Source organism: Amphiprion ocellaris, chromosome 9 (genome assembly GCF_022539595.1).
Source record: "Amphiprion ocellaris isolate individual 3 ecotype Okinawa chromosome 9, ASM2253959v1, whole genome shotgun sequence".
In the NCBI taxonomy this organism is placed as follows: Eukaryota; Metazoa; Chordata; class Actinopteri; family Pomacentridae; genus Amphiprion; species Amphiprion ocellaris.
Genome location: NC_072774.1, coordinates 17,388,474 through 17,404,983, shown reverse-complemented (window position 1 = coordinate 17,404,983; position 16,510 = coordinate 17,388,474). Strand labels below are relative to the sequence as shown.

The 16,510-nt window shown below is 37.5% G+C and overlaps 1 protein-coding gene across 1 annotated transcript in view; it reads right to left on the bottom strand.

The window, feature by feature from the left end:
* sh3bp5b (SH3-domain binding protein 5b (BTK-associated)) overlaps positions 1–14,463 on the bottom strand; it is a 44,381-nt gene extending 29,918 nt beyond the window's left edge. Inside the window, exons 1-3 of the mRNA XM_055013838.1 lie at positions 14,122–14,463; positions 12,223–12,285; positions 5,686–5,814 (exon numbers count right to left, since the gene is read on the bottom strand). Of these exons, the coding sequence (XP_054869813.1) occupies positions 5,686–5,814; positions 12,223–12,285; positions 14,122–14,199 (270 nt within the window). The 5' untranslated portion in view covers positions 14,200–14,463. The remainder of the gene's footprint in view (positions 1–5,685; positions 5,815–12,222; positions 12,286–14,121) is intronic.
* Positions 14,464–16,510: the final 2,047 nt, after the last annotated feature.

The window sequence follows — 16,510 nt, the reverse complement described above, 5'->3', positions numbered from 1 at the left end:
ATCAAACTGAGTGGGAGAGCAATGGAGGGAGCTTGAAGAGAAAGATTTTCTGACAAACAATGAGACAAAACAATGATTCAATATAAATACTATGTTACTATGATGTAAAGCGGAACTGAAATAATGAAATGGAGGAACGTTTCAAAAAAAGAAAAAGAAAAGGCCCATGAGGGTAGAGCAGAGGAACCAAACAAAGAATTTTAACAAGGTGACAAAAGAAACATGAAAAGGAGATGTGTTGTAACATAGAAGCAAAAGGCTGGAAGGAGACGTGCCAAGATGGTGAGGACAATAATGGAAAAGTAAGAGGAAGAATTACATAAGAGAAAACAGGAAAAGAGGAAACAGCAGCAATAAAGGAAGGAAATAAGACAAATGTACTACGCAAGAAAGGGGAAAGGTTTCAGTGAAGGAAGGAAAGAAGGATGGATCAAAAGAGAGGGAGAAAAAAGTCCCAGCATTTCTTCAGTTACAGATGTAGTTGTAAAATTGTTAAAGTAAATGAGATCAAAGGGACTGTGTCAGGATTAATTTACATAATTCTCAAATTGGGAACAGCTTTTTTAAAGTCATTAGATACCCTTAGTGAGAAGCAAAAAGCATTCAATGCCTCCAACAGCTGCTTTTACTTGACTTCAGCTCTTTCTGTTTTGGTTCCAATAGCCTTTATCACCATCTGCTCAGAAAAACAAACTATGTATCCCAGCATGTCCTAGAAGTATACCTTTTAAATGTCTCCCGAGTCACATAGAGTTAAAGGACTGCGCAGATCGGATGCCTCCAGGGGTCAGTGGCTCATTTAAATATAGACAGACTAGATTGAAGAGCAAAGAATACAAGACAAGATGAACAGATACTCAACATCTGCAAGGGATTTGGTGCCATTTTTTTTCTGCTGAGCAGTAAGTATCTGCTCTGAAGGATCCTCCTCAGTCCTCTAAATTAGCTCTAAAAAAAAATGCTATTTTTTAATAGAACAATCCTCCTTCATGGCAGCCTGAAGTGTCTTTAAACAAGCAGGTTTAATAGCATAAAGCAGGTGATAACTACTGATATTCAATAATTAAATGATCATCATAAGATTTAATAACAATATACAATATTTATGTATCCATAGGAGCCCAAAAACACCATCCAGAATCTTCCTATCCAGACTTATCGCAAATAAAGCCTTGGCTTTGAATGCCTGGGTGCAGACTAGCGCAATGAAACACTGCAAAGAGCTAAAAAAAAAAAAAAAAAAAAAACTCCCCTGCAGCCTGTAGCCATGAGATTGAGTGAAAGACAAAGACGCTGTATTAGGGAGGGACAAAGAGAGACAAATGATGAGAAGATCTAAGAGTAGAACAAATGTGGCTTACCAAAACTGATGCTTATCATTTTCTGTTGATACGAAGCATAACAACAGCTAAATCTGCCCAGGGAGAAATTTGGAGAGCAGGCACACACTGACACACCAGACAGAAAATGTTTCTATAGGCGAGTGGATTCATCTACAGTGAGGTTAGAAGCGCTGGCTGTGATTTCAATGTCCCTGTTTTCAAGCCTCAGACCTGCTGTGAAAACTTGTAGGGGAGATAAATGAGCATTTCAAGTGCACTTCAATAAATGTTTCAACCAACATGCCAACACAGAAGCATGAGCACACTGGGTCAATGCACAATGTAAAAAATAATGTAAGAGCATATTATAACTGCTGTGGTTATCTATGCAGACTATGTGATATTCTTTCTGCCAACTTAATTTCAATAAATTATCGTCTTAGCCAGCAGTTGTCAGCGTAAGAACAGATAATGGCACGACTTAATGGAGAGAAAATTGGAAAACGGTGGGGTGCATACTGCAGTAATGTTAGCACAAGGCGTGTGCTATTGAACTCCCGCAGCTTTGAGTTTTCTTTTTCCGTGTTCAAGCACAGATATCCTTCCTCTGGCTGCACTTAACACAGCAGCCCCACTAAAAGTATCTTAAAACAATGCAAAATACTGCATTCATGTGTGTGCATGTTGTTTCAGGTATATGTGAAACATAAAAGAAGGCCAGTTTGAGCAGTAAAGCCATGGCCATAACAGACACCAAAAACACACAGTATACAGGATTTAATCTTATATTGATTGATTTTTTACAAGTAAATAAGGGCAATTATTTCCACCAATCACAAAGAAGATTGATGTTATGGTGCTCACATTACCAAGTAATTTTTAATTCATGTGTGTTTGTATGTATTTGACTGACCAAATGAGGCTCCATTTCATTTTTTGTGCCATCACTGGTTCCACTGAAATAATAGACAAAGTAGTATTTTTGCCAAACTACTGTTGTCTCTCCAATTGTGGTGTTATTCTAATGTAAAAAATCCAGAGTGATAAAGAATGCCCTTTCATCAGGATATAAAATGAGTATTGGTACTGTTGTGGAGGTTTCAACTTATCAATAAACACCATACAGTCAGGATCATTGTTTCTTGGTTTTCCTTAAACGTGCACAAAATCTTTTTTCTGCAGCAGAACAGACAGTCACTCTGACATACAAGACATCAGAGCGAGAGTCTGCCCAATGAGGCAGGCTGACAAAATGTATAGTTTCACTCAAAAAGAAACTTAGTTTCATGACCTTCAGTGCTTTTCCACTCAAAAACAAGTCTCAGCACTTTTCCACTTTTATCATGGGACACAGAATATCCATCACAATACAATAAAAAAATAATCACTGCCTTGTCACTGCTGACTAAACCCAGAAGAACTATGGAAAAACCTTTATCTCTGTCGTCGAAATTGTTATAATTAAAAAATACGTTAACCTATGTGGGTTGTATTAAATCTTGATCCTGAATCCAAATATAATAATGAAACCCAACAAGCACCAAACTGAACTTTTACTACTGCACTGTACTACTGAGGATAGTTATTCTTCACTGCACCATCAACCATTTAAAAACACATAAAAAGATATATAATATGGGAAATAAACAAAACCTTTACAAATAAGGTCAACAATAATGAGAGAATTTAATACTAAAAGAGAAGATAGAAGTAAAGACCAAAGAACTTCCTCTTTACATTTAATAGATGCCTTTCTCAACAACACTTTAGAAAGCACAACATCAGTATTACTTTCCACATTCAAATCACAGAACAACCAAGCAATGTTAGCAAAAGTGGGTCATCGAGAGTCATCATGTGCCAAACTAAATCTTCTCCGGAACTTTAACTGATTATTTTTGTCAGACTGACATCAAGTTATATTCGCCTGGCTTAGCATTTAGAAGAGTGGTGCAGTATAACCGACAGCGAAGTGTGTTCATATAGAACTTCAGCTCGTACAACTAGTACATTTTTTTCACTCAACAGGAAAACACAAACCCTGTCACAACCTTGTTCTTCCGCATTTCTGATTCTCCTTCCTCTCACGTTTATCTTCCTCTTCTTACTCCACAATTGCAACCTATTCCCCCTTTCTCATCATCTTGTTTCCATTTATTTATTCTTGCCTTAAAGCATGTCTCTTCTAGGGACACAGGAAAAGCATCCACAAGGAATGAGTGTTGCTGCCGTCTGCTGAACTCAAGTCCTTCCATATATGTGCTTAAGAAGTAAAAGCAAATGTGGAGCGGAGACAAAAATAAAACTGGGAAGGCAGGTGAGCTGACAGGTAGAAAGAACTAGAACGATCACATGCTGGGCATCCTTAACCCAGTTCCATTAATGTAGAGATGCTGGGTACACCACAACCACAGAAGACATTTGCTTAAACCTAAACTGTTACAAATACTTGACATGCTTTCCATTTATCTCATAATGTGCAATTAATCTGTATAACTGCCATAACGGCAAAGCATTCTGGTCAGTATTTTGCATTGATAGGTAATAAATGGTCTGTGTTGTGGCCTTGGTGCCTGAACTAACAGCATTAATGGTAACAACGTCAGGGTTTTTCCTGGCTAAGAATGGGCTTTTGAGGAGTGACTACTCATGACAGTAAGCATGAAGTAGATGCTGAGTCTGTGTTACCTTATTTGTCAAAAATGGATGCATTCTTCTATCATGTCTGACCATTCGATAACGTAAAACGCATTTTGTACTTGGTTAATTCATTTATTTATTGATTTTGTATTCTATTTTTATCATTTTGCTACTAGCTAAAACCTGTTTGGGGCGTGTCAAAAATTCCTCTATGTAGGAAAAAACCTTAAAGATAGAGGGTCTGATTCCCAAATGGAATCTCAAAAGCACACAACAAAGCTACAAAATGCATCGGATAAATCATCTGTTAAACTTAAGGTATTTTGGGTTTTGTGACAAAACTACGTATATACTAGAACACGCTATTTAATGCCAAAGACCAAGGAAATTCACAGTGTATTTTAGCCCTTGCAGTGCATTTGGATGTCACTGAATTCAAGAATGTCATATTTTGAGAACAAATCTGATTAATTTCTATTTTAACATTTCCATGAGACTTTAATCATAAAGGTAGCAGCAGTGCTCTCAGAGAACCTGGTTTAAATGAGTTAGAAAAGGGCAGAAAGCTGAAAGGGGGAAGTCCAACTGCAGTGTCACTTCACAGAAACTCTTTCATCATTGCCTGTATTTCAGCACACCATGGCAACTTAACCTTTAGATTTCTAGCGATTGTTTAGCTCCTTGTGAAAACCACCAGTAGCTTTCTTATATGAAACATGAGACCACACAATAAAGCCTTTAGAGTCTCAGTCGATCCCTGTGCTTCCTGACTACCCACTGACAGCTGCATGGCGTCTTATCGTGATGTGCAGGTGGCTCAGTCCCCCTTTATTTACACACATCACGCACGCACGCACGCACGCACGCACGCACGCACGCACGCACGCACGCACGCACACACACACACACACACACACATTTTGCTGAGGCAAGGCTGAAAAGGGAAGTGAGAACGTGGTCTGACACGACTTTGTAGTTCCTCACCAATTAAAGCTGTATTGAAATTCTGGATTCTACCCATCAACTGAGCTGACATTTATGAAACATTCTGTATGAAAATTCTACTTTCATTTCCAAAAGCTAGAGCTGTTTTTAGAAAAGAATCCACATAATGAAACACAATGTGAAGACTACTGAAACACACCTGCATGAGAACTCTAAAACCATGCTTGAGCACCCAATCAGGGTTGGACACTAACGATGACTGACGCAATAGTATTCAGTTTTTGGTTATTGATTATTTTAACATTAATGTAGTCAACTATATCATTCCGCCCAAAAAACAGGTCTCCTTATTTTCTAGGAGATTTGGACTCAAGTACAACTTACTTGAGACTTAACCTGCTTTAAAGGCAAAAGCAATCAAGTCTCAACATCTGCACTGGTAATTTCCCACAACAATTAAAAATAAATGAGACTACCACCTGGTGATGCATCACTAAACATGATAAATATGTAATTATTATGCTAGTGCATGTCAAAGCAAAAAAATGTTGTGAAAGGAAAATCAGCACATGCCATGTTATTTCATCGCTCAGCATTTGCAAATGAAAACTTATGAATTGATCTGGATTTGAGATTAAACTCAAAATTTGCTTTGACAATACCTAGGACTTGATTTGGACTTGTTTTATCTGTTGAGTTGGATTTGACCCAAGACAGTTCTGAAAGTTTTCATCATTCACCATCTATCCTTCCTTCCTTCCATGTGTAATTGGCTGACCTGTCTGGCCAATCTGCGGGCCTCCCAGTAAGGCTTGGACTCCTCCACAGCCTTGCCAATCTTCTTCACCATTTCATCCAGCTTCACTGTGGCCTCCACCAGGACCGAGCGAAACTTCTGCCTTGCATCCTGATCAAAAGAAAGAAAGAAAAGATTTAGTAATTTAAAGAGGGTGGTGCAAAAACTGAAAAAATTGCAAAATTGCACCTATAGTTTATAAGTAAAATCAGCGCTCTCCTCCCTGATTGTCAAAACAATCTTAACTGTTTGAGGACACACCTAAATTTCCATGACCTCTTATCATGTAGATAAATATTTTTTAAAAAAAACACTCCAAAACATATGCATGAATTTGCAGTTAGCAAATTAATCAGTAGCACAGTGTTTGGTGTGCAAACACAGTCTACAATTCTCCCAACAGGGATTTAATGGCTTTTCTCAGCCTAAACCCAGACACTGAATACTCTCATCACTTTAAGCTATGCGTCACCTAATGAAAGCTTAACTTGAGTTAGGCAACTTCAGTGCTCTGCCAAAACCCCACTTAGTGAAAAAGTGTTTTACTGTCTTAAATGGAGTTGGTTATGGGAAGCATTTAAGATAAAGAAGCAATCAACTCAAGGATGAGACAGCCCTCGATTTCACTGCCAGCTACAATAAGAGAGCTCGGTTTTAGATCAAATAAGATGCTATTCACCTCAACGATTGTCAATGAACATGCTCTTGTGTAGCTTGTAGGAAATATAGCTTTTGAACACATCTTCTGACATGGTGTTGCTGCTCCTAACCCCTGACCTCTATTATACTCACAGCCTGTAAAGTTGTAATGTGAAGTGAAACTTACTATTGCTGCCTCTGCTATGAGTCAGAGCCAGTATGTACTAAAGCACCTAAAACTGCAAAGAAAGCAAAAAAAAAAAAAAAAAGCATTTAATAATGCTGAAGAAATACTATCTCCCACAAGCAAACTTGACTTAATCCTGGGCAAGTGCTCACACTGTAAATCACCAGGAAAGAAAGCAAACAGTCTGTGCCATTGTTTTGTACAGAACTTTGTCTGGTACTTGTTCAGAGGAATTTCTCAGACTATCATCTTTGAAATTACATCAGGGTTGTCTAATTGGCCTGAATGGCAGAAAACCTTCTAAGAACATGATAAAAAGAAAACTAGTAGAAAAACAGGTCAGAAATTTGACAGATCCACACAGAACGAATCTCTTCAGGGAAAAGAGATGAGGTCAAATGCCTTCCTACCGATAACATCTCTGACCTGCTTTTAAGGTTACCAAGAAACTGTTCAGTAAACAAGATATTTGCTGATCAATCCAAGACACAAGCTTTTCCACCGTGGTGCAGACAAACATCGTTTTTTTTTACTGACTTTAAAAATCATAGCGCCCTACATTTAAGCACAGAAGGTGTTCCATTAGCATGCTTTCAGACCTCTAAATCAACCTCCACACCCATGAGGAGTCAGTGTTGTCTACAACTTTGCAAATCCATTCGATGAAGGCTGTTGAATACTATTCTGACTTAAAATGGACAAAAGGAATTGATGTTGTGGTGCAAATTGTTGCATGCAAGTGGCAAATTTGGCGACGCAAGCTATGTGCTATCCAGCCAGTGTTACTCTGCAGACAAAGAGCTTTTATCTGCATGTGAATACCATGTTGGCTGTAATTATGTCTTTCTAACGTTGTTTCTGGATGACCTTTTGTCAGATTTTTGTAATTATGGATACTGCTTCCAGTTCATTTGAACTAAACAATTCTACGCAAATCAATCCTTAACTAATCAAGATCTATGCTACTCTTCTTAGAATATCATATAATAACCTCTCACAGCTTCAAACATCTTTGATCATTGTGATCATGTTGACAGATGAGTACGTTGTTTGTTCTGCAGTGTATAGTCTTAGATATTTTTGACTAAAAGCCACAACAGTCCACAAAGTCACACATACGTTGAACTTCCCCAAAATGTACTCCACATTCTACATTTGCATTGAAACCATGTTTCTCTCTCTAAACACTATCAGCTTAATAATAAAGTAGAACAAACGTTTGCCATCCAAATCAAGAACAAGCAGATAAAAGAGGGGTCCAAGGTGAGAAACAAATGCACTTAAACAGATGCAAAATTTCCTGTTCAAGACTGCATAATATTTCTGGGTAAACGAATGCAAGCCAATAAGGCAGAAGTCTTAAGGTTAGAGAATAAAGAGACTTCTGTGCAGCAGTATGTTATATTCATTCAGAGTAAAGATGCTTATTGTTCAGTACATTCATTAGAAATTGTATGAATACTAGATGTGACTATGAGAGAGCTGTTCCTCTGTGAAGAAATAACATTAATGGAGACCTCATTATAAAGAGATAATGCTCTGTTATAGGTTAAAAATAACTGTTGTGGTCACCAGCAGACATATGGCCAAGTAGTAAACAAGTCTTCCTGCAAGTTAGGATAGATGTCTTCGACTAACCAGTCAGATGAAGTGGAGTTTCATCTTCACTTATTATTGGGTTAGATCAAAGAATGAGGATTTCGTATTTACTATGACTGCCTGGTGTGTCAGTTTACTATTCAAGACAGAATTACGAAACAGTAAGTTCCAACATTTTCTAGACATAACTAAAACATGCCTGGAGATAATGTTTTTATTATTATTGGTATGGCACAATGTGCAAATGGATCTTAGTAGAGCATTAGCAGGCCATGTAATGTCGGCCATCTTTTGTCCCTGTATGTCAAACATCTGGGTTACTGGGTCTGATGACCTCTGTAATTTGCAGTTTATCCACATCAAACACTGCAAAGGACGAAAGCAATTCCAGAGAGGCCTAGAAAGAAATTAAGTCACCTTGGAAAGTCCTTTTTGCTATATGTCCTGTTCCGGTCACTTGTGTTTGTCTGACTAATTAATGAAAGGAATGAGTAGATGTTTGAACGTTGCTTTATTAGATCATTCCTTTGAATAAAAACTGCAACCAGGGACAGGGCAGGCTTGTTAAGCTTTGAATTTCTACACATGCTGAACAGAAATACACAACATTAAAGGAAGGAAAGGAACACTAAAGGCACCATGCCTTTTTTAGCCATCCCAAAATCAAAGCTCAGCTAAGCAGTCACATAGACACATAAAACGGCATCACTTCCGAGACCAAGAGTTAGCATACATGTAACATTGGCTGACATTAGTAGCTGACTGCAGCAGTCTGAGCTGTTAGATCAGGGACCTGAACAACATTAGAGTACAGTTTGCCTTCACACACGTCTAAAGTTGAGCAACACTTTGACTGTATCCTGCCCTCCAGTCTCAAAGATGTCAGCCTATTCTCCTTCTCAAGCTGACTGTTTGCCGCTGGCTGTTCTGTCAGACTCATGTTTAATCCTTCATCGACTCTTCTCCTCTACATCCTTCCTTGAAAAAGCTCGTCTGTTTCATTCATTCATCTGCTATTGACCTTCAAATCGCTCCCCACTGTTCCCTTTTCCACATCAAAAGACACCAACTGATGCAGTAACACTGTATTGACAAGAACTTTATCCTAACAATGTCATTGTATTTTTGGATATTTTTAACACCACTAGTAGATGAACTGTTAGGAAGTCTTAATGACTATGATGATATCTGGACTGTGGGGACACTATAAGTTTGGCAATCGTGTTTTTAACTGTCTGAACAAACTGAATAGATTGTCATGAACTTTAAAGATATTCATCTCACTAGGACTGTATTAATAATTAGTTTCATTATTGCTTAATTTACTGACTCATGAATTTTACTGTCTTCACAGCCTAAACCCCAAAAATCTTATGTTTGAAAAGATATACTTTATCTGAACTGAAAAAAAATCTGAAAAGCTTCACATGTAAGAGCTTAAACCAGTAAATGTTCTGCATCATTGCTTGATGATTAATTCAAATTGTTTGCCGGTTATCTAAATTGTCAGTTAATGTTCTGCTCATCAGCAATGAAATGACCTCAGAGACACAGAACAGGAACTAAACAGTTTACAGTAGATTCATTTTGGCTCTGTACACTGGATCTCAAGTGAAAGAGTGACTATGTGAGGTTAAAGTGCTGACTTTCAGCTTTAATGGAAGGAAGACATTGTGACCCTTCTTACCCTTGGCTGCTATATTAAAAAAAAAAAGGAACACAGTTTCCATACTGTTTATCGGATGTGGGTTTGAACAACACCCTCAAATTAAAGCTAAAAGTCAGCACTTCCACCTCATAGTCATTGTTCCATTTCCACTCAAATATGCTGGAGTACAGCACAAACATGAAACTGTCCAGATACTGTACAGACAGACTCCACTGTAACACATGAAACAAATCACAGACAATAAAGCTACACAGCCACCAATTATTTCAACAGAGCCTTAAACAAATATTCTTGTTTTTTTGCTTCTTTGTCCTTTCTATTGTATCTCACTGTTAGACTGATGTTGATGCAGACTGCAGTGCAGGGTCCCTGTCCTCTCACCAAGGGTTTGAACGCTGACACTGTGATGCACTTCAGTCTTTACAAGTTTATGCCCTGAGGCATTATGTCTGTTACTTGTGGTTATTCGCTATCTAAATATCATTTGCATCACTGCTTTGGAGGTGCATTATCTTCTTCACATCAGTGGAGTTTCAAAACACTGGGAACATTATTTCTCTAATCAATTTTCTCTTTATTTATCTCATGAGCAGTATGAATGTTTAAAATAACAGCCTCTTGGGGTCAAATAATAAAATGATTGCATACTGATTATTGTGACTTCAAATAAACTATATTTGCATTGTCATTCAAAAAAGATGACAGTGTCCTCATTGCTGACAAAAAGAGTGAAAGGTATCATTACTTCAGGCAATTTCAAAGCCAAAATTTCACTAGTGGATTTAATTTAAGTTCTGAATAGGAGACGTCTTTGTCAGACATGAAAACAACCTCGCTTTGAAGGGCAGAAATATGAATCATCAAGGTTGAACAATTAATACTGTGGTTGGATATCCACAGGAGACAAGCAAACAGGTTCAACTGACCATACTGTTCACCAAACCACAACTAAGGAGATGAATGGCTGAAAGGCCTGTACTCATTATAAACTAATGATCGTGATTTCTTTGAATTTCAATTTCTGAAAGAAAGCAAATTTCACTCACAGAACCAAAAAATGTAAACCTCAGAGGGTCTCCGAATTCAGTGTAATTTAACCTCTAGGAACAGTGAATGTGTACATGACTGCCAATAGTTATTGCAGATACTGTATTCTGGACCAAAGTGGCAAAATGAGTTACAAACAGACATTGCCATCCATTAACTAACATATATATTCCACCTGCTTCAAACATGAATTAACAGAAAATAAATGTGAAGAAAGATTGTCAACTTGTTAGCACATTAAATATGCAATTAGAAAAGCTTATTATCTTTTTCATATATTCAAAATCACTTACATTCACTATCATAAAGGAGCATTATTTTGCTCAGAACAATACTGATTCCAATCACTCACAACCCTACAGGCATTTATAGAGTTGGGATCTGACAATGCTCACTCCTTCACAATAAGTGAGGCTAAAGATAGTCTGTAGAGGAAAAGACACTCCACACTGTAAGTTTCTGAACTGACAACACTACACCAGTGTCACGAGAAACTTCCAGCTGAATCTACCAAGTCAGTTTAACAGCTCCTGAATCAGAGCCTTAAGTATTTCAGTTAATAAGTAAAATGTGTAAAAGTCTGTCAGCCTGCTCATCATTTGCACAACACCAAACTGTTGTAGCATCACTTAGCTGAAGTGTATTAGGCTTTCAGTCAATAAAACAGAAACATTTATTTACAACTTAACTCCTGATTGATCCCTTGTACAATTTTCATACACTGAAGGGCAACAAGAATTTGGACTTTCACCTCTATAAAGCTGCAAGCTACTGTGCTGACCTACAAAAACATAAGTCATCAGGTTTTATTGGGTTTTAAAGGCATTCAAAGATCAGTTATGACACTTCAGTGTCCTTAATGACCCAAGTGAGCATCTTATCCCTGCAGTGTATTACTTCTGGTGTAGTCACAGGTTTCCAGGTCACTGAAAACAGCCATCAGTAAAATAATATCGCTTTAACTGTTCAAATTAGTTTATTGTAACATAAAGTCTTTCCCTGTTTCTCATGAAACAAATTACATGTCGACTCCTTCTGTGTTGAAATGTGCTGACAAGAGAAAAAATGTGAACTTGACAAGCAATTTGGCCTGGAGACAGAACAAAAGTCCAGCTGTAATTCAGTAAAAAAAAAAAATAAAAAAAAATTGCTGTATCTGCACACAGTGAGAAAAACAACACTTCTCTTAAGAGCCAAACTGACAGGTTGATTTCACAAGCTGTCAGTCAACACTTTTTTTGAGCAGAGGTGAACAGTGAAGTCGCATCTGCTGACCATGGTTGCGCGCATACGATTACATGCTCTATCAGTCAAAAACGAACCCAACGTAAACACATTTAATGCGTACAGCTCTGCGTGCATCAACAGACAGACTGACCTCGAGCTCCGTCTCACATCTGTTGATGTCGTCGGTGGACTGGTTCAGCTTCTCCAGCTCCCCCTGGAAAAGAGGGAACAACAGAGAGATGACATAAATGAAAGAGGAGGAGCAAAAACGTATGCAATATAATACCTGGGAGTACAGGAGAGGGGACTAGCAACATCTGGAATGAATTACATGAATGTGGGACAGAAAAGAATGTATGGCAACTATCTAAAATGTTGCCCATGGACCTGGACAATAAAACCACTGAAACTGTGTGTGGACATGACAGTAAATATATGTTCTTCAAAGAAATGCTTTTTTCATTTTAGTGATGCACTGATTTGAACAGCTGCCCCCGATACAGACTCTTATACCTCAAATCAAGGTATCTGCAGACACAAATGTGAAGTCTCACTGTGAAGACCTCATTGGCCTGACTATTATGTAATGAGGCCAAAGGTTGTTGCAGCACTAAATCCAGAACCACAATAAAGTCAGCAGCAAAACCAGCCCAATGGATTGAATCAATGCATCTTTAAATCTTTTATAAAATTCTCAATGAAAAACCAACCAACAATAATTACTCAAAAAGAGAAAAACTGCTAATTGAACATTAAGGATTAATTAGCTCTGGTTACTAACCAACATGGAATATTAACACAAACCAAAGGGATCACAAGATGATTCAAAGGAAATAATATATTTCTGCTGCCCCAAATTACCTGTATTTTTTCACCCTTTGCTCTGATCTTTGATTTTTTAAAAATTTTTTCCTAAAAATACATTCAAACAAAACTCACTGTTTTTGTTTAACCAGTTGACAAATGCAACCAGTGATGGGGGGCACAAGAAGACACTGGTGCATTTTAAAGGATCACAAAGAAGAATGATCGAGAACAACTTAACTGTATGAAAATTTTCACTTATAATTGAAAGAACTGCTAGCTCTTAGCAACTTCCTCAACTGACAAACCCTTTAAAGCTGACTTGAAAATTCATCACAAAAAGCACAATAACACCAGTGGGCATTGGATTTACATCTACGTCATTTGAGGCTGAAATCATCAATTCCTCAACATAGAATTCAATACGAACTACAGTGAAACACTATATATATATATATATATATATATATATATATATATATATATATATATATATATATATATATTAAAAAAAAAATCAACATTCAAAAACATTCACTATTTACAGCTTCTCATTTGAGATGATATGCATTTTTTTGGTCTTACATCATAGTAAATTGATAACCAAAAAATGACAGATATTTTTCAGTTTTCAAACCATTTTTTCCCCAAATTAAACTATTGATTTATTAGAAAATCATTATCACCCCTACTTATTTAAAAACTTTAATCATGATCACCTTTATAGTCCAAATAAATTCACATTAATATGTATTGCCTGTATCTGCCTTTGTGAAAGACTTTGCAACTCTGTTTAAAATCTCTGCATTAAAATACATCAGTTATTTTTGACATTATGTTGTGTTGGTGGAAAATGCACAATTTTACCTACAGAACTGGCTGGTTTTCTGTTCTTCAAGCCCAACTGGAGCTCAAAATTTTGCCTCTTTTGAATGACATCAGCATGAACCGGTTTGGCTTTCCAACACATTTGCATCAGTATTTTATTAGCAGCTGTCTTCACACAACCGGCAGTGAAGTGTCAAAGCCGTGGAAGTTATTTTTAGATAAAAAAACGAACAAGTAAAGTTTAATATCACTTATATTTCCAACAAAGAAACTGAAATTAGCTTCTCCGGGGGCTGCATCATGCTAGGATTCTGCCGTTAGCCACAGCGGTGTGGAAACAGACGTGTCGGCTGGATTACAATGAACCCTTATCGATTAAAAAACACTAAATAAAGGAGTGAAAGTGGAGAATAATTACCTGAATTCTGGGGTCCACTTCCTCGTCTTCATATTCAGCTTCGTCGTCCGACCTGTGCTCCTTCTCCAAACGGTCCATGCTGGGGGTGAAGGAGAGAGAGATGCCGAACAAAGACAGACGTTACTTACAATCGCTGCCACCGCAGGTTCATCGGTCTTGACCGAACTCAGCACCGTAACGTCTGTCTCCCGACAAGAACAATTTGAATCAAAATAAACGCTTTTCGAAGAGGAACATCCTGGCTGGTATCCACCTGGCCGATCAGCAGCGTCTGCCCCCGGTTGAGCTCTACCTTCACACTGAGCCCGCAGCTGAACTGACCCGAGCTCTGCCTCCGCTTCAGCCCGGGACCGCCCCCTTCTGCGGGGCTGTGGAGGCGGTATGAGGGGCGCTTAGTGCCGAACAGCAGGGATTGGTTGGTTTACAAAGTCTCAGACCGCTAATATTTGTTAAAAAAAAAAAAAAAAAAAAGCAAAATTGAAAAAAAACTTTGATGATATAACACCAAACTGCAACAGTGGTGGTGTAATTGCTCCACTACTATTATAATAATAATAGTAACAATAATAAAAATTGAGAATTGTCACTGAAAATCACATCAAAACACACAAAAAACTTCACAAAGAAAAAAAGAATGTTTTATTTTTCAATGGAAGTTTTTTGTCTTCAATGCCAATTCAAGTTGTTCAGTTACAAATATTTTCTTTTTCTTTTTTTTAATGCCAGAGTTTATTTTAAATGACAAATTGTAGAATAGAATAGAATAGAATAGAATAGAATAGAATAGAATAGCCACTTTATTGTCAACCAGAACATACACTAGTTGGTGCACGTTATGACTGAAATTCCGATGCAACAAGCTCACCATCGGACTGATAAATACGAAAACAAACAACAACAACAAAAAAATTCTAAATAGAAACAATTCCAATACATACATGTAACCAACTATATAAATATATATATATATATATATATATATATATATATAAATATGCATATATAAATATGTATATATAAATACACACACACACACACACACACACACACACATATATATATATATATATATATATATATATATATATATATATATATATATATACACACCTGTAAACATACACATCGGCACATATTTCTTTTACAGTGAAGATGTGGCATCAGTATTGCACGTGCAATTTTTCAATGACAAATTATACTGTCTGTATAGTTTCTTTCTCTTTTCAGTGACAAACTACACTATACACCGATCAGCCACAACATTATGAGCACTGACAGGTAAAGCGAATAACATCCATAACATCATCATTATCTTGTTAAAATGCAATGTTCTGCTGGGAAACCTTGAGTCCTGACAATCACGTGGATGTTTAACATGTACCACCCATCTAAACATTGCAGGTCAAGCAACCCCCAACCCCCTCATCCCTCACGGCAACTGCAATCCTTGATGCGAGTTGCCACTCTCAGCAGGACAATGCACCCCAACGCACTGCAAAAACTGCTCAGGAGTGGCCCGGGGAACACGACAGAGCTCAACTGTTCACTCAAGTTCCACACTCCCCAGATCCAAATCTTATTTAGCATCTGTGGGATGTACAAGCCTGATCTAGGTAGGTCCCACCCTGAAACCCATAGGACCCACAGAATTAACTGCCACCATCCCAGTGCCACAGGACATCCCCAGAGGTCTCCTGTGTTTTCGACATCAGTTTCATTTATAAAGTAAACTGTCTCAACATCTACTTGACGATTTCCAATACATGTCATCTTTAATCCATTTAAAGTCATTCATTGGCCATTGATTTATCTCCTAAATATGTAGGCTATATGCATTTCTGTCTGTTTCAGTTACATATTCAGAAGTTTTTTTTGTGTGTTTGTTTGTTATGAGAATAATCCTTTCCTGCCTTAAAATGGTTTAAATGTTATTCTGCATTTCTGCCTCGTCTAGAATGTGCACATCTTAGAAGTCCCTGTCTCTGCAAGGCCACCACCAACCAAAGGACCCAAAGGACTTAACACAATGTGGCACTACAGGATATCTTTTTTTCACACGTTGACCTTTGCACCATGACACACTGCACATACATTTTTACAGTTTCTTCAACACATGCCCTATTTTCACTGTTCTTTGTATGTTCAACAATGCCTACCTTAGTTCGTATGACCATGCAGATCTTAAGTTTCTGCACAATAAATATTGCACATTGCTTCTTTTATATTTTTGCATTATTCATATTTGCTGCCTCAGTTTGTATGAGTAGATGCAAGTGATGAGTGTGTCTGAATGAATGTGTTCTGTAAATAGATTAATCATGGCACAAGATAGAGACACAGAGATCTAAGAACTTCATTGTACAGATAGCTTGTTTTTTGCTGCATATGA